General features: G+C 39.9%; 1 protein-coding gene across 1 annotated transcript; it reads right to left on the reverse strand.

The window, feature by feature from the left end:
• Nucleotides 1-4,814: 4,814 nt before the first annotated feature.
• Nucleotides 4,815-13,877, reverse strand: LOC118839255 (cystatin-A-like). Its single transcript, XM_036746709.1, has 3 exons — nt 13,777-13,877; nt 7,427-7,528; nt 4,815-5,200 (listed from the first exon to the last, which is right to left on the reverse strand). The coding sequence occupies exons 1-3, from the start codon at nt 13,840-13,842 to the stop codon at nt 5,072-5,074; spliced, it is 297 nt and encodes a 98-aa protein (XP_036602604.1). The 5' UTR covers nt 13,843-13,877; the 3' UTR covers nt 4,815-5,071.
• Between the last annotated feature and the right edge of the window lie 10,923 nt (nt 13,878-24,800).

The following is a 24,800-nucleotide window of genomic DNA, read 5'->3' on the forward strand; positions in this document are numbered from 1 at the left end:
TCCCATCTCTACCTGATCTACTTTCGGTTCCTTTGGCTCATGTCTGGCTGCCCTCTTTTGGTTAACATCTCAGGTCCAGTTCAGGTCTCCCAATTACTTCTATCTTCTGATCCTCCCAGGTTGCATTTCGCAGTAAATATGGGTGTCCTGGTCAATGTGGATTCTATAGCAGTGCTTCTTTGTCACTTTTTCTGTCTCTGTGGCTGCCTATGCTTCTCTATGGAAAAGGTTTCTTTAAAAATCAATAGGAATTAGAAGGATCTACAGGTTCCAGGATGACCTGTCCCTGCTAGCTTTACACTCTCCCCAAATCTTTTTAAAATTTAAATTTAAAATTTTCAATGAACAAAAATCTGTTTTCCCTCTCTCATATCTCTCCCCTCTGGAAAAAGAAAAACAAAACCCTATAACAAATATGTATAGTCAAGCAAAACAAGTTCCTGTTTTGGCCATATCTAAAAATATGTCTCAGTCTTCTTCCCTGAAGTCCATCACCCTTCTCTCTCTTAGGAGGTGGGTAGCATGTTTCATCTTCAGACCTCTGGAATCATGGGTGGTCGTTGTGTTCTTACTTCTTTCAAAGGATGTTTGTCTTTACTTCCAAATCTCAGTGACACATCTGGAGGGTGGAGAAGAGAGCTACAATAGTAGGGAAAATGTCAGGTTGCCAATGTTCTAGTCCCAGGTAACATTGTAGAGGTGTTCCTGAAAATACAAGTGCAGGTCAATTTTTGTAGGATGAATGTGGTGGGACTATTGCCCCTTTTCCTATCCCACTTCTACTCCCAATATTTCACTTACCAGAATACTGTTGGGGTTTCTCTATCATGCCCCAGAGACCTCTTCATCCTAGAGGATCACTCCAATCCTGGAATTCACACTTTGGAAAACCTTTGCCATTGTGCCCCCCCCCCATAGGAGGGCTCCCCTAGAACCTCCATTTTAGAGTGCCCAGGCCAGCCTTGTCCTCATTTCTCACCAGGCTGCACTTGGGACTTCTCTACCATGACCCCAAGCTACATGCCTTCATCCCTTCCATCTTCGTTAGCTTATTTTTATGTCTTGTCCTTTCTTGTGTGTGTGTGAAGGGGGAGGGGTGGTGTATTTATATATTTATATCCTCAATGCTTAGCACAGTGACTGTCATTATGCTTATTACATACTGCTTCCTATGGTGGGGGATTAATGCTTGTTAAGGTTGTAGAGGGAAAAGTGCTTGGCTCCATGCTCACCCACCTCTTCTACCAAGGCATGCTGGCTGGTTTGAATAAATCACACTCAGCTGCCTCAGGGATTTGAGAACCAACTGGAAAGGAATTGCAATGCTTTGTTAAGCTTTGGGACTGGTGGAGAGAGTTTGGGTGGGGGACACTCTGGCCAGGGTGCTGAAGGAAAAAGACCTCTGGCCTTGAAATCACAAGGCTGTAATCAGGTAGGAGTATTTTAGACCTGCTTGTGATAAGCCAGGATTTTTAGGGTATTCCCAGCTGGGCAAATTTCTTTGAATTCAGAGGTCATCTGGAACTGTGGGTTCAAGAGAGAATGCATGAAGGGGTTGTCCTTTGTCCAGTCTGCCCTAGAAATGTGATGAAAGGGGAAGTTCTCTTGTCCAGACAGGCAAATTGTAGCATCCTGTCTGCAATACCAGGCCTGGGCCCATTACAGAGAAAGGTTTCTCTCTGGCAAAAGGTTAGGAATTCTTGCGGAGCTAACTAGTTGAGAGGGCCACCATGTTCAAGGAGCTTTCCAGAATCCTAGAAGGACTTCAAGCTGACCAGGGAGGGGAGGTAGGAAGCTATGTAGTATAGGGAAAATAGGCAGCTGCTGCCATCTGCTGGTGATAGCTATGCAGAACTACAAAAGAAACCATGGTCTGGAAAGTAAATCTGAGGGTCCTAGATTCTCCATGCTTCACTTTCTGGTCTTAGTCACCAGACTTTAGCTTCCCTCTACCTGTGTAACCCCCTTTTCCCATTGGTGATTTCTTCCTCCCTCCCCAGGCTTGCTTTTCATTTCCATCTTCTGCCTTTCAGAAGGTGTGGACCACTTCATAACTCTTCTAAAAATGTGTGTACAGGTCTTGTCCTTTTGTAACTGGTGTACTAGACCACACTTCTTTTTGCACTCCTGATAACCTAGATCTATACACACAAACTGCGCTTTTTAAACAGATTTGAAAATGCTTCCACTTTGGTGATTATTAGTGACATTTTCTGGGTGTTTAAGGATATAGTAAAATAATTTGGAAAGGGTGGAGAGAGGGCGCAATTTTATATGGTCAATAGGATAGATAGTGCTTATGAGAGGAGATAAAAGTAAATGGATTCCCTGGTGTTGGATCTTGAAATGCAAGGGGAAGACAACTGATAATTCAGGTCGACAAATTCTTATTATTGTATTGGGTATATCCATAACAAGAAAAGAAATGAATCAACCTCTCAACGTAAGGAGATTACATTCTACTGAAAGAATACAATATATATTCAAGGTAAGGTAAGAATGGAGAAAGTATTAGAACAGTGAGAGAAAGTTGATCTGGAGAGGAATGACCATCTAATTTCCCAGAAGCCTAATTGATAAAATCACAGGAGCTCAAGGGTCGGTTAATAGACAATGAGGTGGTTAGGTCTTAAAGAAAGGGCAAAGAAATGACTATCTTTGGTTTCCACTTTATCAGATGTGAAGAAATTCTTTAGTCAAGCTTGGCATTGGCATTACTGGGCCATTGGCTGACAGAAGGATCCCTACAACCTTGACGACCCTTGAAAAAGCAAGACACTCTCCAGGCTAAAATCAATGCAGGAGATGTCTCTGAGGAGGATAATCTCTGCAAGAGCTACGGAAGGACCACTCAGCTCTTGAGAGAAAGTGCTCCTTATTCTTTTGAGGAGAGAGGGAAGGCATTTCTCTCTCTTGTCTCCCTTCCCCTTCCTCCTGGATCATGGTGTCTGGCTTTGTATCTACTTGCCCAGTAAGGGACTTCCCACTATCTTGGAGCAGGCTCTGGGAGGAAATAAGACATACCCAGGAGAAAAACTGTGTTCACTGTGAAGACAGAAAAGAAAAGAAAGAACATCAGGCTCCAAGATAATAGAAGCACGAATCTCCTTAACTTTCTATGTTCTCTAATTGTGTGTTCACTCTTTCCAATGATGTGAGGATTTGTGGGAGAGTATGCCTCTGGTTTATTGGGGGAAGAGATATTTTGTAGCTATGATTCTTACAATACAATTTTCAGTAAATGCCTTTGCTTTAAGTTAATTGTGTCAAATGACTGACTGTTAAAGGCAAAAGCACTGGTGGGGATTCATGAACTATTGTTTTAAGAATGTGGACCACAGAGTACCTTAAGACTGAGGTGGGTACCTTCCTCCCCTCCCCTACCTGAATGCAACCCTTCAAAAGTTGATTTCCTGCATGTCCAACTTAGGCAACTAAAACTTTGTTTGGTTCTGACTAATGCAGCCATGCAGGAGGCAAATTAGTATGTAGTGTTGGAGAGAACTTTTACCATAGTATGAGAAAGCTTCATAATCTTAGTAGGTAGGCCTGGAATAGCAAGGTGAATGAAAAACCAAAGCCCACCCCTGCTGAAAGTCCCTAGGGCACAGCAAAAAGGAGCCAGGAAAAGATGCTGGGAACACCAGCTAGACAGTTCAGAGTAGATCCAGGATGCTGAAGTGTCATTTTGAGATATGTGAATGTAGGGAGGATACCATGTGGTGGTGGTGGTGTTATAAAAGATATTTTAAATGTTAAAAACTCCTCTTAGTGAAAAGTAGACAGAAGAAAAGTAAAAAAAAACATGGTCATCTTTTTCATTTTCTCTTGAGTCTTGGACCTGGAGCTAGAAGGCAGTAAGAAGCTTCCACCTCTCAGATCAGATGAGCACAAGCCTCAGTGAGGAAATTGACTCTATCAAGAATCTTTAATTAAGCACTAACCACAGGTAGAAAGAACTGTGGCAAGTAGTGAGGGAAAGACAAGGTTTTGATTAGATATTGGCTAAGGAGCAGCTTCAAAAGAGATTCCTGAAAAGGCAGGGTTATCCAAGTTTTTGATGATGAGGAAATGCCTTGAAATCATCCAGGTGGTGCTATTACTGACACGTAAATACTACTCATTAGTACAGGTAGCAGAGAAGAATTGTAATTTAATCCCCAGCAATTTTGGTCTGCCTTCAGATAGACATGGATACAAGGAGATGGCCACTCTAGGATGAAAGCAGTTTCGAGGAACATGAGCCTTGGAAACAGAGGAGAGAGTCAGACTACGGAGAGAAGACCCTCAATATGCAGCTGAGCAATCTATCCAGAGACAAACAATTTCCAGGTCATGTAGTGCCAGGAGTTGTGAGTTGGCTGTGCCACACATGTATCCTGCACATGTACCACATTACCACTGTACTCTGAGTGTAAGCCCAGTTTCCCCATGGACATCATGTATTTGTGCAGCGTGTATACCAGGGGCTCTGTTGGGGGCTTGGGAGGGAATGTTTGGTAAGTACAAGTTTTTCTATGCCGTCTGAGTAAATTTCTTTGCTGATTGTATGTGCTGGGTGATGGTTAATGGGGGCTCTGGAGATGTAGTATTAAGGATGCAGACCCACAGGATTGCCCTTACTACCTGGGATAGCAGCCCTTACTTGGGAACCCAACCCATAACTGCAAGTATAAGTTAGGAGAAGAGTCCAGAGAGGGTGCTACCCAAATTTGCTCGGCAGTTTTATAGGATAACCTAATGCTCCTTGACTATTGGAAAACCAGTATCTACTATGAGATGAGCTAAGAGGCAAAATGATTTAAAGCACATGATTTCAGAATTGATTAAAATTTTAATTGATATTCTTTACTCTTATATAACTTTATTTCTGAATATATCCTTTTCCCTTCCTCTATCCAGTGAGCCATTGCTTATAAGAAACAATAAAAAAGAGAGGAAAAGAGGGAACATTGACTAAAACTAGCCAATGCATCATCAAAGTAAAGATATACTTTAAAAAGATTCATGTTTCATTTCAATTGATACAGGATGCACATGAAAGTAACCAAATGCATTCTAGACTGAGACGCTAAAAGAGGTCCAGTTCATCATTCTTGGTTTTGCCAGTCTGGTATTTCATCAGGTTCAGTGGCTCATTTTTGCAAGGGAGAGGTTCGAATATTTTCAAATGTGCCCATTGGTCACCATCGTAATGTACCTGCAAAAAAAGAGAAATGAAAAATCGGTGCCATGTATCCCAACCCAGTGCCTCTCACCCCTCAGGATCACTGTATTAGGTACTTTCCTGTTTTAGGTAGTGGTTTTGACTAGATAAACTCTGATGTGAATTTTACATTATTATTCTAACCTATGAATGAGCCTATTTAAGCTTTGAAAATAAAATTACAGTGGGAGGTGAGCTAAGAGATCATTTAGTTTTATTTTTAAAGTTAAGAGAGTTCCAATGAACAAGAATATTCAGACAGGCAGCAATATCATACTACTGCTAGCTCTTAAGATGACATTTAAAGTTAGAAGGGACTTTAGTCCAATATGCTCATTTTGTAGTTGAGGAAACTGAGTCCCAGTGAGGTGAGTCACTTTTCGAGTACTTGTAAGTTACTTGTCAGGCAGCTAGGGGAAGCAGTGCATAGAATGATGGGCCTGGACTTAGGAAGACCTTCAGACATTTCCTGTCTGCCTCAATGGGGATGATACTAGCACTTGCTTCATATTGGTTGTTGGGAGGATAAAATAAGATAACATTTATAAAGAGCTTAGCATAGCGTCTGGCACATAATAGCTGATCAGAAAAAGCCAATAGTTGGGTTCAGATCTGTGTTAGCAGAGAGGGTTCTCAGATCGAGAGAGGGCTGGGTCTGGAGTCAAGAAGCCCTGAGTATGAATCTCACCACAGACACTTACTGGCTGTGGGACTCTAGGTAAGTCACTTCATCTCATTTTCCTCACCTGGGAATTGTCTCTATCTCATTCGTAAGGATCCAATGAGATAATATTTATGAAGAGCTTAGCACCCAGTTGGCACTTAATAAATTCTTGTTTCTTGGCTTCCTATGCTGCAGCAGGTGCTCCTGCTGGGCTGACATCTCATAGCACCTTAATATAGCCTTGTTAACTCAACTGAGGTAGTTTTACTCTGCTGTACCTTAAGGACAGAAACACTTGTACCCATCCTATCTACTTTTCCTAGGTATCTCTACCTACAATCCCCAAAGGAGTGGCCAAGGAGTTCCCATATGTGTGCCCACTGCTGGCTACATGGAGGGTCTCTAGGGTCATATATTTCTTTTAAAATTGGGGTGTAGGGCATAGAGTGCTGGGTTTGTACCTGGAGAGGTTTCAAATCCTCTGACACTTATTAGTTGTATGACCCTTGGTAGGTCATTTAACCACCTTAGACCCCAGGCAACTCTGTGGGGCTAATCAACAAAGTCAATAGATGGGTTTAGATCTGTGTTGGTAGAGAGGATTCACAGACCAAGAGTTACTACAATGCATGGATAAAAATCGATCATGAATTTGGATAAAATCCCCCCAATATGTCTAGGATTTGGAAAAGGAAAAATGTACTTCAGTAATTTCTGATAAGGTTGTGTTTGAAATCCTGGGCACCAATTGTGACCTGCTGCTCACATTGTGTGAAGCTCTGATACAAGACAGGATGCTTACTCTCAGGCAACATGTAATCTAGTTGTTGGATTCAGGCCATAAACACGTCAGCCTCATTTCAGAGGCTATGTTGACGTGAAAGACCCAGTCCTTTGGGAATTTTCTCACTCTTTTACCTTACAGTTCCAATCCAGGAATGTCTGGGACAATGTACCCTGAGACTTACTCTCCACTTGCAAGCATGTAATTCACAATCATGTGGGCTAACATGTTATTAGAGGAATCATGACAGCAAATGGAATTCCCTCAATGGATAATCATGGTTATGTAAAGTCTGTATGTAAATTCTTAGAGTCACAGTCTTAAACATGAGAGCTTCCCCTGACAGAAAGATTTCCATAAATCTTGTCTTGGATTTAGCCAGTTGCCTGGCTGCTCAAAATGAGGGGCTAGGGAGAGCCTTTATCATTCTCTTTTTCTCTCCCTCTCCCTCTCCCTCTCTTTCTTCCCCCCTCTCTCTCATCTCATCATCCATTCTTTGGTTGCCATCTCTCAGGTTCAGTACGAGAGCAAAACTTACCAGGTTAATTCTCCTCTGCTCCCTAGGTTGACGTCAATCTCTTTCTCAAAGTCCCTTCTTCCCTTCTGCCTTCTTCACTTTCTCTCAGTTACCACACCATCACTATATTTTACCTGGGGCAGACACTTTATTTTCACCAGTTACTCCAATGGAAAGGGGCCAAATGTCCCTAGATTTTCCATGTACATCCAAATAGAAAGAAAAGTAGAATTCAATGACTTGTTGAACACTGACCTTTATTATATAATTGAGCCCAGCAACCACTTGACTTCTGTATTTTACAGCATGAAAGTAGCTATATTTTTCATTGCACTTTGTTTCAAACTGTGGCTTTACCTTAAGAAAAGAGAGGAAGGTAAGGTATTTAGTGGTTATCTGAAAGTAATATTGGGTTTGGTCTTCTCAGGAACCAATGCAGCACTGACAACCAAGGAGACTTTAGTCAAACCCCTCTCCCCGCCACCATTATTTAAACAATTAACTAATGATTTTTGAAAAAAATCTATGTTTTTGCCTATTGTGCCTAAGACACTGTTCCAGGTACTGAGGATAAAAAAAAACAAACAAACCCACCACCAGTCCCTGCTCTCAAGGAGCTTGCATTCTACTGGGAGGAATACCGTATTTACCCAAATTAGTAAATACCAAATACATAAAAATAATTTCAACAGGGAGGGATCAATTGCAGCATCAATGACTTCCTGCTAATGAGGAATAAATGATTGACTGATGATTGATTGACCTCTTAAGTAATGGGTGGCTAGTGCTCCCTCAGAGGCTGTAATGCACTTCTTCCAGGAAAGATTCTACAAATCTCTGAGGTGCTAAGGAGGCTAACATAGTCTCAGAATCATAGTTCACAGGTACCTCAGTGACTAATCTATACACAATCCTACCAGTAACAGAAAAACCACCCTCAAAGTATGACATATCTCATGAGTTGAAGAGCAGTGTGGTGCAGTGGAGAGAGTGCTGGATTTGTATCCAGTGGACTTGGGTTCAAGTCCTGACTCTGTCACTACCTGTGTCACCTTGAACAAGTTACTTCATTTCTGTGGGCCTCAATTTCCTTATCCATAAAATAAGGGGGTGTGACCAGACCACTAAGATCTCTTCCAGCTTTGAAATCTATGATCCCATGATCATCCAGCCTTTGTTTGAAGACTCTTATTAAGGAGGGACAGTGGCCTTGTGAAGAATACTAACCTTTGGAATCAGAGGACCTGGATTCCAGTCCTGCCTCTGATTCTTATTAAATATGACCTTGTACAACTCACTGGAGGACTCAGTTTCCTCATCTGTAAAAGGAGGAGGTTGGATTAAATGGCCTCTGAGGTCCCTTCCAACTCTAGATTCATGATCCAAGGACCTTCTTATTCCACTTTTGGATAACTCTAGTTATTAGAAAGGTTTTCTTTATTTCAAGCTTAAATTTGCTTCTTTTTAACTTCCACCCATTGCTACTGGTTCTGTCTTCTGGGGCTAAACAGAACAAATGTCATTCTTCTCTATCCCTTCAAGTACCTGAAGACACCTATCCTGTTTCCAGTAGGTCTTCTCTTTTCCATGCCAATCAACTAAGCAATAAGCATTTATTAAGCACCTAGTATGTGTTTAGGTACTGTCCTAGGTCCTGGGGGAACAAAGACAAGTCATCCCTCTGGTAAACCTGGAGAAGAAAAAGACTCATTTTGGGGGCCAAATTTTAGGTGCAGAATTAATTGCCTAGAAATCAACATCATCTCATACTTCTTGTGTTCAGCTCATCTCAGTGGTGTCCAACTTTTCATGACCCCACTTGGGTTGTTTTTTGGTTTGTTTTGGTTTGGTTGGGTTTTGTTTTTTGGCAAAGATAGTGGAGTGGTTTGGCATTTCACTATCCGGCTCATTTTACAGGTGAGGAAACTGAGGTAAACAGGGTTAAGTGACTTGCCCATGGTGAAACAACTAGTAAATGTCTGAGGCCAGATTTGAAATCAGGAAGAATCCTGACTCCAGGCTCTATCCACTGTGCCACCAACCTGCTCTAAATTTGCAAAGCACTTTATTTATATTTACTCATGTGACAACTGTCCTCAACCTGGAATTCAATAAACCAAGAGGCATCATCTTTGGAAAACAAAAGAATTTAATTAGCATCATCTGATGGTTAGTGGGGCAGCTAGATGGCACAGAGCATTGGGCTTGGAATCAAATCCTGCCTCAGACATTTATTTCTCTTGTTAGGAAAGTTTTTGTTTAAAAGGTTATGAGCACTTTAGCTTGGGACCAGGCCCATGCAATGTGCATTCCTTTGATATAAAAATAAAGTCCTTTTGCTACATTTTTTCCTGAGCCTACCTTATTTCTTTAGAGTGAAACGTTAATGAAGAATTTTCTTTCAACCCTATACATGTTGGTTAGAAGTGTTTTGTTTTTTCAATAGAGGTGAGTAGGGGAAGGAGATAAATAGGGTTTTTTCTTTCATTGAAAAAAAACCTAAGTGAAAAAAAATTTCTTAGCAAGCAAGAGTCATGGAAGTAACAAGAGAACCATTTTTTCCCTAGCTTCCCACATACTATACAATGTATTATCAAACTTAACATCTTTGGCTGGATTGCCTCACTCACCCTAACCTTTCAGGAAGTGGTCAAATTGTTAACCTCTAACTTCTCCCTAATCTGTGGTCTCTTACACAAGTACACACTCTTGCATTTTCCAGCAGTTGTTCCTGTCAGTAACTTCCTGCAGAAAGACAGGGGCTTATGAGACCCAAGAAAAAGGCTATGCTTCAAGCACACATAATTTTGTCAATCTGGGTATATCCTCTGCCTACATAGATTACAAATACTCCATAGATGGTCTTCATGAGGGGCTGTGGCCAATATACACACATCACCTGGTTCAGCATTTCTCTGATAATGGACCTTTCATAACTAATCTAGGCTGGTCCTTGGTCAATACACATACAATTTGTCACCAGGCCTTTCTGGCTAGGAAGGGCCTGCTAGAGCTTATGTTCCATTGGCATAGTTTTGCAAAGTGCAGGATCACCTCCACATTATGATATTGCATTGGAATAGGACTTCTATGGTTTGCACCTAACTATTATGAGAAGTCTTAAAAGTGTAGAGATGTAATAGGCATCCTTGGTCTTCATGGAAATAGGAATGGAACTAACTTTCACAATTGTAAATGATTTGTCCTTATCTGTAAATGAGTGTTCTCTGCCTCCTTTCTTATTTAGCTTTAATCACTGAATAGGTGTTGTGTCAGTTAAAATTAGACTTGTTAAAGACTTTAGCTTAAAGAGGCCTAGATACCCCACTGCATCCTGGGCCATCTGCAGTCATCCTGATCTATATCTGGCCACTGGGCCCAGATGACTCCAGAGGAGAAAGTGAGGCTGGTGGCTTTGCACAGCCCTCCCTTACTGAAATCCAATTCCCCATGGCATCACCTCCCTGAGGTCATGGTCCTCTTTGAGAAGGAAGGACAAACCACCACAAACGGGTGTGACAGCCCCTGAGCTGACAGGTAGAGGGGTAGAGTGGGATGAGCTCTGCCTCTGGTGTTGGGGACTCTGTTTCAACTTCCCCCTCAGACATTCACTTCCCATGTAACATGGGCTGAGTCACCTCTCTTGACCTCAGTAACATCATCATGTATTAAATGAGGGGTTGGACTACATGACTTCTGATGGCTCTTTTAGTTCTAGGGATTCGAAAACCAGGGAAATCAGAGAAACCCTCAAAGAAGCTATGGATAGATTTCAGGGGTCCATGAACTTAGAGATGAAAATATTACTTGCTAAACTTTTAAAAGTAGAATCACTTTTTTGTCATGCATTTAAAAGCATTGTTCAGGGAAGGGGTCCTTAAGTTTTACCAAGCTGCCAATGAGACACAAAAAGGCAGAGAATCCCTGGGCTAGCCCTGTGATCCTGTGATCCTATGATGACCTCACAAAGTTGTAGAGAATCACAGAAGCAGCAGTTTCAGAGATGGATTGGACCTCAGTGACCATCTAGTCTGCCCATACCTGAAGGGAATCCCTAACATAACATGCCTGGCACATGATCCTCCCATCTCTACTTGAAAGGCAAAAGGAGAGCATCTCCAACTCCACCTCTGTCCATTCTGCTTCTGAACAGCTCTAACAGTTAATTGACCCTATTTGTAACTTGAAACCATTGCTTCTGGGTTTCTTTGCCCTTCGGGTCCAAGCAGAACGAGTCTACTAGTTCTTCCAAATGGTAGGCTTTCAAATGTTCTTGTTTTTGAGTTGTTTCAGACATGTCCAGCTCTTTGTGACCCCATTTGGGTTTTTCTTGGCAAAGATACTGGAGTTGTTTACCATTTCCTTCTCCAGTTCATTTTACAGATGACGAAGCTGAGGAAAATAGGATTAAGTGACTTTCCCAGGGTCATACAGCTAATAAGTGTCTGAGGCTAGATTTGAACTCAGGAAGTTGAGTCTCCCTGACTCCAGGCATGACACTCTAGCTGCTGCTTTCAAATTCTTGAAGGTAGATATTTTGTATCCCCTGAGTCTCTTCTTCTTCATCCTAAATACCCTCAGGCCCTTCAATGGATCCTCATGTGACATGGACTTGAAGCCCTTCACTATGGCCCTCTTTTGGACACTTTTCATCCCATCAATGTACTTCATAAACTAAGGCAGAAACACAAATAGCTTATCATTTTGGTCACAAAGATCGGAATTATCATCACCAGAATCTGTTTTATTGCTTGAAAAGTGTCTGTATATTATTGACTTGTTAGTCAGAGACCATTAGGATCTCTTTTGCAACATAGTTTTGTTCTATATCTTTCTGTCCTTAACAAACAAGGTTGTTGCTGTGGTTTCTAAATTTTATTCATTGAATTGTTAATGATCCTACGGCAGACCTGCACAACTTGGCAGTATATAGGGACCAAAATTAAAATAGATTAAAATTCTTTGGGCCCCACATTGGTTAGACTAGAGACGGACTAGTAATGGTGGGTTACAGTGAGCAATGGGACAAACAGGAGAGTGCTTTTTGTCGGCCATCTGAAATCCTTTTGCTGGTGTCAAGTATTCTCAGCCTGTATGTTCTGGAGGCCTATGCTACACTTTAGTTACAGATTGATTTCACCCAATAAAATTAAAAAGTGTCCTTAGAGTCTCAGTTGATTATCATAGATTCAAAGAATGTTAGCACTGGAAGGTCCTTAGGGATCCCTTTTTGAACCTCTCCATTTTGTAGATTAAGTAACAGAGCCGGGACTAGATGTTGGCTCTAAAATGTTAAACATTACATAATTAAAAAGGTCTGAATAGAAGCAATAACTTGTTCCTCTCTATACTATCATGTCTTTCCCCTTCACAAAACCATTATTTACTTTTTCTATTTCTTTAATAATATATTTTTAGTCTGATAAATCAATGGTTTCTTAGTGGCATCATAAGTACACCTAGATCTTGTAACTGATGTAAATTAATTGACAAAAAAAGGACTGATATTGAGTTAGAAAAGAACAAATTTTCATTTTTTCAGTAAGTGTCTTGTCCACGAACTAAAGCAAATTAACTGTTTCTGTTGATTTTATAAGGCATAGGAAACTATGTAAATTCATTCACTAATGATAGGTGGAATTTCCCACTTTTTCTATAATTTCTGCTTGCCAAATACATTCTGCATGTCAGCTTCAGTACCCAGAGAAGCACATATTTTTATTTTCAAAATGGATGCTTTTTGTTTTTACAACACCTTTACTTCCAGATCTATCCTCCCTACTAAGCCATGCTTTGTAATAAAGATAAAAAAAACCAGTTTAACAAAAACCAACCAACCATGTCTGACAGTCTAGGTAACATTCCAAATATATAGTTTCTCACCCTTGCAAAGAAGACCTTCTCATAACTCTTCTCTGGGGCCAGGCTTGGTCATTAAAGTTTATTATACTATATTATAAAATAATTCATATATTACATATTTATATATAACTTATGGTATTTAGTCTTTTTTTCCTTTCTTTTTTGCTTCATAGAATCATAAATTTAGACTTGGAAAAGAACATCAGGTACCACCAACCCTAATCCCTTCATTTTACATCTGAGGAAATTGGGCCCCAAGGGTATGGAGCAAGTTGCCAAAAGTCACACTGATAGTAAGAGTCAGAGGGTAGGATATGAACCCACTTGCTCTGAGTTCTAATTCAGTGCTCTTGTCACTGTACCAGATTTATGTTGTTGCAGCCATTGTGTATATTCTTTTTTCAATTTCTGCTTACTTTGCATAATCTCGTATAAGTCTTCCCATCCTTCTCTAAGTTCTTCATACTCATCATTTCTTATGGCATAGGAATGTTCTATCTATTCTATTCATATACCACCTTTTCTTAGCCATTCCCCAAATCAATGAATGACCATCTAGCTTTATTTCCAGTTCTTTGTTACCACAGAAAATGCTGCAATGGATAAACTAGTGAATGAGAACATCATAGAGATGATAGATAAACCCCAAAAAGTAATTTTTGAAAAGGGGGGGATGATTATCAAGTTATCAGAAGCCATTATTTTCAATAACATCCTTCCTTTCATAGAATGTTCTACCTCACCTGGTCAAGTATCTTCTGGATATCTGGAGTTGCAGGTTTAGTTTCACTGAAGCCTCCTTGTCTCATTTTGGTGGATGTTGATTTGCAGAAAGAGAAGCTGGAACTGAAATTATAAGGTCAGTCACCCTGACTCCAATTTTAAAAGGAAGCAGGCTCTCCACACATCCATTGAGTGCAAGGGTATGCCATAAAGCAGTGCCTTCTTGGCTGTAGAAATGACTTATTGCTCCCCTGTTACCATGTGTTAATTCATGAACATAAATGTAAAGTATTGTCATATAATAAGGTAATTAGATACCCCCTAAAGGCCTCTTTCAAATTGTGCAAGGAGAAGCAACCCTTTATCTTCTGAGTGAATGGTTCAGTCCAGGGAGGACTTCTCAAAAGCACTAATTAAACAAAAGAGGAAGGTCTACTTTACAGTGAAAGGAAATAGCCCCAAAATTTCCAAAACACTTTTTTTCTCAGTTATACTTATTCATTTTTCGTAATGATTAATTCTCACTCCTCTTGTATTGGTAACTAAGGTGGGACTTTTTTTTTTTTTACTGTTTTCTCTTTCAGAATGCTAAAGTAAGCAGTGCCTTTGATTAAGTCTTACTAAGTGCTAAGCCCCAGGCTCACACACTTTTGCTGATTAAATGTGAATCTTTCGGGCCCTGGACAGGCTATAAAAACTCAGAGGTTAGCATTTTGTCTGGGGCTCACTCATGGAGGAGTGTTGATGTGGAGACTCTGGGCAGCCGTTGTTAACAGCCCCCTAGCTTTGAAGAGAGCCAGATGCTTTGTTTGGGGGCTCTCACTCATGGAAGGAGTATTGATACTCTGGGCAAGCCATGTAACTGCACCCCCCTGACTTTGAGAACCCAGGCAGATATTGGTGTTTCTCTGGTAACTATGGATTGTAATTTGGTCCATTTATATTGTCTCCATTTGTAATTTGTTTGTATTTTGCTCTGAAATTCAGGGTGCTGGCTTTTCCTCCTGAACTAAGTGATTGATATATGTATGTTTAATTAAATTGAGGGCACTACAAGTAGGGGGATCTGGAAAGACTTCATTTAGAAGGTGGTCTTGAAGAAAGTGAAGAATTCTGTGAAGGGGATGTGAAGGAGCAGGGAACAAGAAGTGGGGACAGCCAATGTGTAGGCAGGCATATGAGGAATGGGATGGCACATAAAGAGAACAGTGATAGGCCACATTAATTGAATTGTCAAGTGTACGAAAGAGTATATGCAATAAACTTGGAAAGGTAGGCTGGGGACAGTTGGTTAAAGAGCTTTTAGAGAAGTCTGTAAATGATCCTAAAAGGAAGAGGGAGTCCTTGAGAAAATCCCTTTGTTGCAGGTTCATGGTGTGTTGTGGCAGCACCATCTTAAAGAATTCAGAGTCAGACCACCTCTAATCCAAGTACAAGCATTTATTGAGGATTGACACCCCTCAAAAGTGGGATAAATTCCAAGAGGAACCAGCAGCTTCAGAGAAAGCAAGATGGATTTTATAGGGTAAAGATGCAATTATATAACAGGAATTATTAATATTAAAAAGGCACAAGGGATTTTTCAAGGGACTAAGTAATAGGGGAAGGGACCTTCTGTGGTTCAATGGTCAAACATCCTGGTTATGCTGCCCTCTGATTGACTAGCTATCATGGTCCTGTCTGGTCAAGATAGATAGTTACGTATTATGGTCCTTTCTTGTGCTAAATGGATGATGTGATTGTGGTTGAGTATAAAAACACACCTGTTCAAATATGTGAATTGGATCTGGGGGCAGTGGCTAACTAGGGGCAGTGGCTGTATTGAGTCTGGGGGTTTGTGGTGTGGTTAATGCCAGCTTGTGTGTCCAAATCAGGACATGCCTGCTGTTCAGTGGGGCCCATAAGGAAGTCAGAATATTGAGACTGGGGGCAGCTTTATTAGGATTCCATCACCTTCATCTGGCACATAATTCTTCCATTTTTAAAAGCTTTGTCTGGCAAATTATTCTTCCATTTTAAAAGCTTTTAAAAGATTTCTTAAATGAATCTGCCTGCCCATTTATTTTTTAAAAATAATTTATTGGTTTTATTTTTCAAGTAACAAGAATTAAAAAAAAAATTAGTCTTTCCCTCCTGCTACTCCCTTACCCATTCACCAAATTTTAATAATGAAAAGGAAATCTCTCAAAATACAAGGATATTGTCTTCCAAAGCAAATTCCCACATTGTTTCTGTCTGTAAGTGTATATATCTTTCTGCATCTTAAGTTCATCTCTCTATCAGAAGTTGATTGGCATGTTTCCTCTTGATTCTTTTGGTTCATCATTATATTGTGTTGATGAAAATTCTGATGTCTTTTCCAGTTCTTTTTCTCTATAATCTTGTTATCATTGTATAAATTGTTCTCCTGGTTATGCTCACTTCTCTCTGCATCAGTTCACAAACGTCTTCCCAGTTTTCTCTGAAATCATCAGTCCCATCATTTCTTGCAGCAGATTAATATTCCACTTCATTCATATGCCACAGTTCATTTAGCCATTCTCCAATAGGCTACCCCTTTAGTTTCCAATTTTTGTTTACCATGAGATAGCACTTCCATTAATATTTTTGCACATATAGATCCTTTTCCTCTTTCTTTAGGGTATAGACTCCCAAAGTGGTGTCCAGTACTTACAGGTTTAAATGGATATTCTGGTACCTAGTCTTGGTGAGTCTGTAGAAGGTCATACAATCACAGAAGAAAATGTGTGGTAGTGGGGAAAGCCCTTGGACTTAAAATCACTTTGTGCCAATAGCACCTTGTGACTTTTGGCACCTCATCTAATCCACATGAGGCTTACTGTGTTCATCTGTAAAATGGGCATGATAAAACTCCCACCTCTCATAGGGACAGCATGGTTGTAGAATAGAATTCTGGCTTGACAGTCAAAGCCACCCGGGTTCAAGTCCAGCTCCTGGCACTTTTTGGCTTTGTGACTTTGGACAAAGCACAGCCTCTCTGTGCCCCAGGTCATATGCATTTACTAAGGTTCCACTTGCCCTGTGCCAGTTACTAGGGATACAGAGACAAAAATAAAATATTCCTCCTTCTCAGGGGCTTTTATTTTCTCAGGGTAGACAGCATGGATACATATAAGTAAATATAAGACAATGTGGGGAGGGGAGGCACTAACAGGGTAGTGGTTCTCAAAATTTTTGGTTTCAGAACATTGTCAATGGAGAATATTTAGTGAGAAGAGAAGAGGGCCAAAGATAGAATCTTAGGGAATAACTGCATTTAATTGGTAAGAGAGTAAGAGGATCAGAGGAAGTTCTTTTTCCTCTTATCCCTCTAAAACGATACCCAATAAAATGCATTGGATCTTGTTTGACTTAAAAATTGATTTTGGCTTAAACCACATGAAGCAGAAGACTCAAAGACTTTTGTGGGAATGTCTTGATAATGAGCCTATATAAGGGGAGTTCAGAAAATGTCATTTTGAGGAGTCTAGAAAAATCATTTCATGCTGTTTTGATCAATCAACAGATAGTAATGAGAAATTTACTATGTACCTATGCCTCTATTAAACTATTTGGGGGACAGAGCCAAGATAGCCACGTGAAAGTGTCTTATCAGAGCTCTTTCACAAATTCTGTCAGACACCTCTAAAAAAGTGAATCTGAGCAGATTTGAGAGAGTTAGAAGCCACTAGCAGACTGAGTGGGGCAAATTTCCAAGCCAAGAGAGCCCTCATGGTCTACAGGATGGGTCTGTAAAGTGGAAGCAGCTGTGGAAACCAGCCAGTGATCCAGGCTGGGAGAAAGCTGGGCACCCAAAACCAGCGGAGATCCCCAGACATCCCAACACAGGACAAGAGTCGGTTGAAGTGATGGGAGGCAGCAGCACAGCATCTGTGGCCGGGAGATATCCACTCCTGAGGCTTGTAGCCCAAAGGTTTGAAAAACACCTTCTTGAATTTCTGGGAGACATAATGGCCAGGTAAATAGCTCTCATCCCTCCCTCCCTGACCCAGAGAGAATACCTCGGGAAAACCCTGGAATAGAGGAGACAGAAGTGAGGTTTCTGTAGCCAAACAGTGGGAATTCCCAAGTCCCAGAGGTGGGGAGCCAGTAAAGATCAACACCAGGAACCTAGGCATGCCTTTGCACAGCCAGGGGAAGTGGTAGACACTAGCACAGACAACAGCTGAGACCATTGCTGGAGAGAAACAGTGCTGGAGAGCAGCCCCAGGGGAAGAGGAAACATCCAGCACCCTCCCCCACACCTCAGGAAACTGAAGGCTGCAACACACAAAGCCAGTAATTAGGATCACAATTCCCAGAACAAGAAACCTGGGACAGAGCTCCCTGAGCCCCAAAGCAGAAATCCACTGTAAAGCCAGGAAAAAGCTAACCAACATGAAGAAGAACATGAAAAAAATAAGTACCATCGATTCTTTTTATGGAGACAGAGACAAAATACCAATTTGGAAGAGGATAGCACTGACACTATACTCACATCTGATACCCCAAAAGGGAATGTGAACTGGTCTCAAGCCCAAAAAGCATTCCTGGAAGACCTAAAGGAGGATTTTAAAAACCAAATTAGGGAGGTAAAAGAAAAAATGAAAAAAAAAACCACAGATGAGATCAAATCTTTAAAAAGTAAAATTGGCAAAATGGCTAAGGAGATTCAGAATCTAAACAGAGAAAATGATACTTTGAAAAGTAAAATCAACCAATTGGAAAAGGAGACTCAAAAGCAAAATGAAGACAGCAATTAATTAAAAATTAGAATTGAGCAAGTAGAAGCTAATGACTCTATGAGGCATCAAGAAGTAGTCAAACAAAACGTAAAGAATGAAAAAAATAGAAGAAAACATGAAATATCTGATGGGAAAAACAACTGACCCAGAAAATAGATACAGGAGAGACAATTTAAGGATTGTTGGTCTACCAGGGAGCTGGGACAGGATCTTCAAAGAAATTAGCAATGATAACTTCCCAGAGGTCCTAGAACCAGAGGGAAAAATAGTCATTGAAAGCATCCACTGATTACCCCCTGAAAGAGATCCCAAATTGAAAACTCCAAGAAATATTATAGCCAAATTTCAGAACTATCAAGTCAAGGAGAAAATACTGCAAGCATCCAAAAAGAAACAGTTCAAATATTGTGGAACTACAGTCAGGATCACTCAGGATCTTTCAGCTTCTACATTAAATGACAGGAGAAATTGGAATATGATATTCCAAAGGGCAAAGGAGCTTGGACTACAACCAAGGATCAACTACCCAGCAAAACTGAGCATAATTTTTCAGGCAAGGAGATGGACATTCAATGAAATAAGGGAATTCCAGACCAGAAAATTTGATCTTCAAATACAAAACTCAAGAGAGACATAAAAAGGTAAATGGGGGAAACCGCCCCCACCAAACCTTGTTAATAAGGGCAAATTGTTTACATCCTTATATAGTATTATATTGTTTTACATATGTTTATATATACATATATATGTATATATATGTCAATCTTGAGAATAGTAGTTATTATGACAATTGAAAGGGACACACATAGACTGTGGGTGTCACCATAAAATAACTGATATAATGATAAAAACATAATTAAGAGATGTAAAGGGAGGGTTCTGGGAGAAGAGGTAAGGAGGTAGTAGAAAAGGGTAAATTACATCACAGGAAGAGGCACAAAAGCATATTATAGTAGAGGGAAAGAAGGGAGGGAGAAGAGTAACATATGAGCTTTACTCTCATTGGATTTGGTTCAAGAAGAGAATAACATACTCTGATAAGTATAGAAATCAAACTTGTCCTACAGGCAGTAGGAGGGGAAAGGGGAAAGAAAAGGGGGGGGGGTCAGAAGGGAGGGAAGTAGCAAGGGGAAAAGGGTAAGATAAGGGAGGGAAATCAAAAGGGAGGGTAAATTGAGGAAGGCGGTGGTCAAAAGCAAAACTCTTTTGAGGAGTGGAAGGGAGGAGGGAGAAATAAAAGCTTAAATGGGTGGGTGGGTGGGGGAAACAGGATGGAGAAAAAGACACAGATAGAAATCCTAACTGTGAATGTGAATGGGATGAACTCTCCCATAAAACAGAGGTGGATAGCAGAATGGATAAAAAATATCATAATTCTACAATATATTGTTTACAAGAAATACATTTGAAACAGGCAGATACACACAGGGTAAAAGTAAAAGGATGGAGTAGACTATATTTTGCTTCAGCTAAAGTAAAAAAAAAGCAGGAGCAGCAATCCTAATCTGAGACAAAGCAAAAGCAAAGATAGATCTAATTAAAAGAGATAAGGAAGGACACTATATCCTGCTAAAAGGCACCATAGACAATGAAGCAATATCATTATTTAACATACATGCACCAAGTGGCATACATGCAAATTCTTAGAGGAGAAGCTAAGGGAGTTACAGTAAGAAATAGACAACAAAACCATAATAAAGGGAGACCTCAACCTCCCCCTCTCTGAACTTGATAAATCTAATCTCAAAATAAATAAGAAAGAAGTTAAGGAGGTGAATAAAATTCTAGAAAAGGCAGATATGACAGACCTCTGGAGAAAACTGAATGGGGATAAAAAGGAATATACTTTTTTCTCAGCGATACATGGCATATACTCAAAAACTGACCATGTACTAGGGCAAAAAACTTCACAATCCAGTGCAGAAAGGCAGAAATAATCAATGCATCTTTCTCAGATCATGATGCAATAAAAATTATTTGTAATAAAGGACCATGGAAAGATAAACTAAAAATTAATTAGAAACTAAATAATCTAAACCTAAAGAATGAGTAGGCCAAAGAACAAAGCATAGAAACAATTAATAACTTCATTCAAGAGTAGCAATAATGAGACAACATACCGAAACTTATGGGATGCAGGAAAAGCAGTTCTTAGGGGAAGTTTTATATCTCTAAATGCTTACATGAATAAAATAGATAAAAAGGAGGTCAATGAAATGAGCACTCAACTGAAAAAGCTAGAAAAAGAACAAATTGAAAATTCCCAACTAGATACCAAATTAGAAATACTGAAAATCAAAGGAGAGATTAATAATTGAAATCAAGAAAACTATTGAACTAATAAATAAAACTAAGAGCTGGTTTTATGAAAAAACCAATAAAATTGATATACCCTTGGTCAATTTGATTAACAAAAAGAAAGAAGAAAACCCAATTACCAGTATCAAAAATGAAAAGGGTGAATTCACCTCCAATGAAGAGGAAATTAAAACACTAATTAGGAATTATTTTGCCCAATTGTATGCCCATAAATTTGATAACCTCAGGGAAATGGATGAATAATTACAAAAAACAAAAATTGCCCAGGTGAACAGAAGAGGAAGTAAATTACCCAAATAACCCTATCTCAGAAAAAGAAATTGAGCAAGCCATCAATGAACTCCCTAGGAAAAAATCTCCAGGGCCAGATAGTTTTACAAGTGAATTCTATCAAACATTTAAAGAACAATTAATTCTCATACTTTATAGACTATTTGGGACAATAGGCAAAGAAGGAGTCCTACCGAATTCTTTTTATGACACAAATATGGTACTAATACCCAAACCAGGAAGAGTCAAAACAGAGAAAGAAAATTATAGACCAATTTCCCTAATGAATATTGATGCAAAAATTTTAAATAAAATATTAGCAAAAAGATTGCAGCAAATTATCAGGAGAATAATACACTATGACCAGGTAAGATTTATTCCAGGAATGCAAGACTGGTTCGATATTAGCAAAACTATCAGCATAATTGATCATATCAATAAGAAAATTAGCAGAAACCATGTGATTATCTCAATAGATGCAAAAAAAGCTCTTGACAAAATACAACACCCATTCCTATTAAAAACACTAGAACATAAAGGAATAAATGAAGCTGAGTCTTCCTTAAAATTATAAATAGCATCTACCTAAAACCATCAGCAAGCATTATATGCAATGGGGATAAGCTAGATGCATTCCCAACAAGATCAGGGGTGAAACAAGGATGTCCATTATCACCCCCAGTATTCAATTTGGTACTAGAAGTGTTAGCTGTAGCATTAAGAGAAGAAAAAGAAATTGAAAGAATTAGAATAGGCAAAGAAGAAACTAAATTATGACTTTTTGCAGGTGATATGATGATTTACTTAGAGAATCCTAGAGATCCAAGTAAAAACTACTCGAAATAATAAACAACTTTATTTTTAAAATTTATTTAATATGTTTAGTTTTCAGCATTGATTTTCACAAGAGTTTGAATTACAAAATTTCTACCCTCCTGTCCATTCTAAGATGGCATATATTCTGGTTACCCTGTTCCCCAGTCAGCCCTCCCTTCTGTCACCCCACTCCCCTCCCATCTCCTTTTCCCTTACTTTCTTGTAGGGCAAGATAAATTTCCATGCCCCATTGCCTGAGTATCTTATTTCCTAGTTGCATGCAAAGACTTTTTTTTTGAACATCTGTTTTTAAAACTTTGAGCTCCAAATTCTCTCCTCTCTTCCCCCCCCCCAAGAAGGCAAGCAATTCAACATAGGATACATGCGTATCATTATGAAAAACCCTTCCACAATACTCATGTTGTGAAAGACTAACTATATTTTGCTCCTTCCTAACCTATCCCTCTTTATTCAATTTTCTCCCTTAACCCAGTCCCTTTACAAAAGTGTTTGTTTTTGACTACCTCCTCCCCCATCTACCCTCCCTTCTATCGTCCTCCCTTTTTTATCCCCTTTCTCCTTTCCTGTGGGGTCAGATACCCAATTGAGTATGTATGGTATTCACTCCTCAGGTCAAATCTGATGAGAGCAAGATTCACTCATTCCCCCCTCACCTGCCCCCTCTTCCCTTCCAACAGAACTGCTTTTTCTTGCCACTTTTATGTGAGATAATTTACCCCATTCTATCTCATATCTCTTTACCCCTTTCTCCCTCTCTCAACATATTCCTCTCTCATCCCTTAATTTGATTTTATTTTTTTAGATATCATCCCTTCATATTCAACTCACCCTGTGCCCTCTCTCTCTCTCTCTCTCTCTCTCTCTCTCTCTCTCTCTCTCTCTCTCAATCTCTCTCTCTCTCTTTCTCTCTCTCTCTCTCTCTCTCTCTCTATATATATATATATATATATATACATACATATACATATACATACATATATATATATACATATACACATATGTATATTTCCTTCAGCTACCCTAATATTGAGGTCTCATGAATCGTACACATCATCTTTCCATGTAGGAATGTAAACAAAACAGTTCTACTTTAGTAAGTCCCTTGTGATTTCTCTTTCTTGTTTACCTTTCTGTGCTTCTCTTGGTTCTTGTGTTTGAAAGTCAAATTTTCTATTCAACTCTGGTCTTTTCACCAAGAAAGCTTGAAAGTCCTCTATTTTATTGAAAATCCATATTTTGCCTTGGAGCATGATACTCAGTTTTGCTGGGTAGGTGATTCTTGGTTTTAATCCTAGCTCCATTGACCTCCAGAATATCATATTCCAAGCCTTTTGATCCCTTAATGTACAAGCTGCTAGATCTTGTATTATCCTGTTTGTGTTTCCACAATACTCAATTTGTTTCTTTCTAGATGCTTGCAATATTTTCTCCTTGACCTGGTAACTCTGGAATTTGGCTACAATATTCCAAGGAATTTTCCTTTGGGGTTCTTTTTTAAGAGGTGGTCGGTGTATTCTTTCAATTTTTCTTTTCCCCTCTAGTTCCAGAATTTCAGGGCAGTTTTCCTTGGTAATTTCTTGAAAGATGAAGTCGAGACTCTTTTTTTGATCATGGCTTTCAGGTACTCCAATAATATTAAATTATCTCTCCTGGATCTATTTTCCAGGTCAGTGGTTTTTCCAATGAGATATTTCACATCATCTTCCATTTATTCATTCCTTTGGTTCTGTTTTATAATATCTTGATTCCTCATCAAATCACTAGCTTCCACTTGCTCCAATCTAATTTTTAAGGTAGTACTTTCTTCAGGGGTCTTTTGGACCTCCTTTTCCATTTGGCTAATTCTGCCTTTCAAGGCATTCTTCTCCTCATTGGCTTTTTGGAGCTCTTTTGCCATTTGAGTTAGTCGATTTTTTAAGGTGTTGTTTTCTTCAGTATTTTTGGGGTCTCCTTTAGCAAGCTGTTGACTCTTTTTTCTTCATTTTCTTGCATCCCTCTCATTTCTTTTCCCATTTTTTTCCTCTACTTCTCTTACTTGCTTTTCCTTTTTGAGCTCTTCCATGGCCTGTGACAAGTTCATGTTTTTCTTGGAGGCTTTTGATGTAGGCTCTTTGACTTTGTTGACTTCTTCTGGCTGTATGTTTTGGTCTTCTTTGTCATGAAAGAAAGATTCCAAAGTCTGAGTCTGAGTCTCAGTCCATTTTTGCTGCCTGTTCATGTTCCAGCCAACTACTTGACCCTTGAGTTTTTCATCGGGGTATTACTGCTTGTAGAGTAGAGAGTACTTTGTTCCAAGCTTGAGGGAATGCGCTGTTGTTTTCAGAGCTATTTCTATACAGCCAGCTCTGTCACACCAGCACTCCTCCTCCCCCAAGAACCATCAACCCAGACCTGACTAAGATCATAAGCATGCTCTGCACTCCTGCTCTGATCCGCCACTTAATTCGTTCCACCAGGTGTGCCTGGGGCCAGATGTAACTGCAGCTGTAGTTCTGTAGCTGTATCACCCCCGCTGCCTCCAGGGTGGTGGCCAAACCACAAACTCTCTTCACTCTTTCCCCCGCAGCTTTTCCCACTAACCTTCTCTGTTGTCTTTGGTGTTATAAGTTGAGAAGTCTGGTAACTGCCACAGCTCACTGATTCAGGGCGCTAGGGCCTGCACTGCCTGGCTCCTGGTCTGGTTGGTCTGGGCTGGGCTCTGCTCCCTCCACTCCCAGCTTCACAAGCCCTGCTTTCCTCTGCTATTTCATGGGTTCTGCAGTTCTTTTCTGTTGTCTTTGGTGTTTGTGGGTTGAGACGTCTGGTAACTGCCACAGCCGACCCATTCAGGAAACTAGGGCCTGTTCTGCCAGGCTCCCAGTCTGGTTGGTCCA

This window comes from Trichosurus vulpecula, chromosome 2 (assembly GCF_011100635.1).
Source record: "Trichosurus vulpecula isolate mTriVul1 chromosome 2, mTriVul1.pri, whole genome shotgun sequence".
NCBI lineage: Eukaryota > Metazoa > Chordata > Mammalia > Diprotodontia > Phalangeridae > Trichosurus > Trichosurus vulpecula.

Excerpts from the sequence above, each read along its gene's own strand:
- LOC118839255 (XM_036746709.1), bottom strand. The coding sequence starts at position 13,842 with ATGAGACAAGGAGGCTTCAGTGAAACTAAACCTGCAACTCCAGATATC. Across the intron at positions 7,529-13,776 it reads TCCAGAAGATACTTGACCAG|GTAAAGCCACAGTTTGAAAC; the intron begins GTGAGGTAGAAC and ends TCTTTTCTTAAG. Across the intron at positions 5,201-7,426 it reads GGCTCAATTATATAATAAAG|GTACATTACGATGGTGACCA; the intron begins GTCAGTGTTCAA and ends CTTTTTTTGCAG.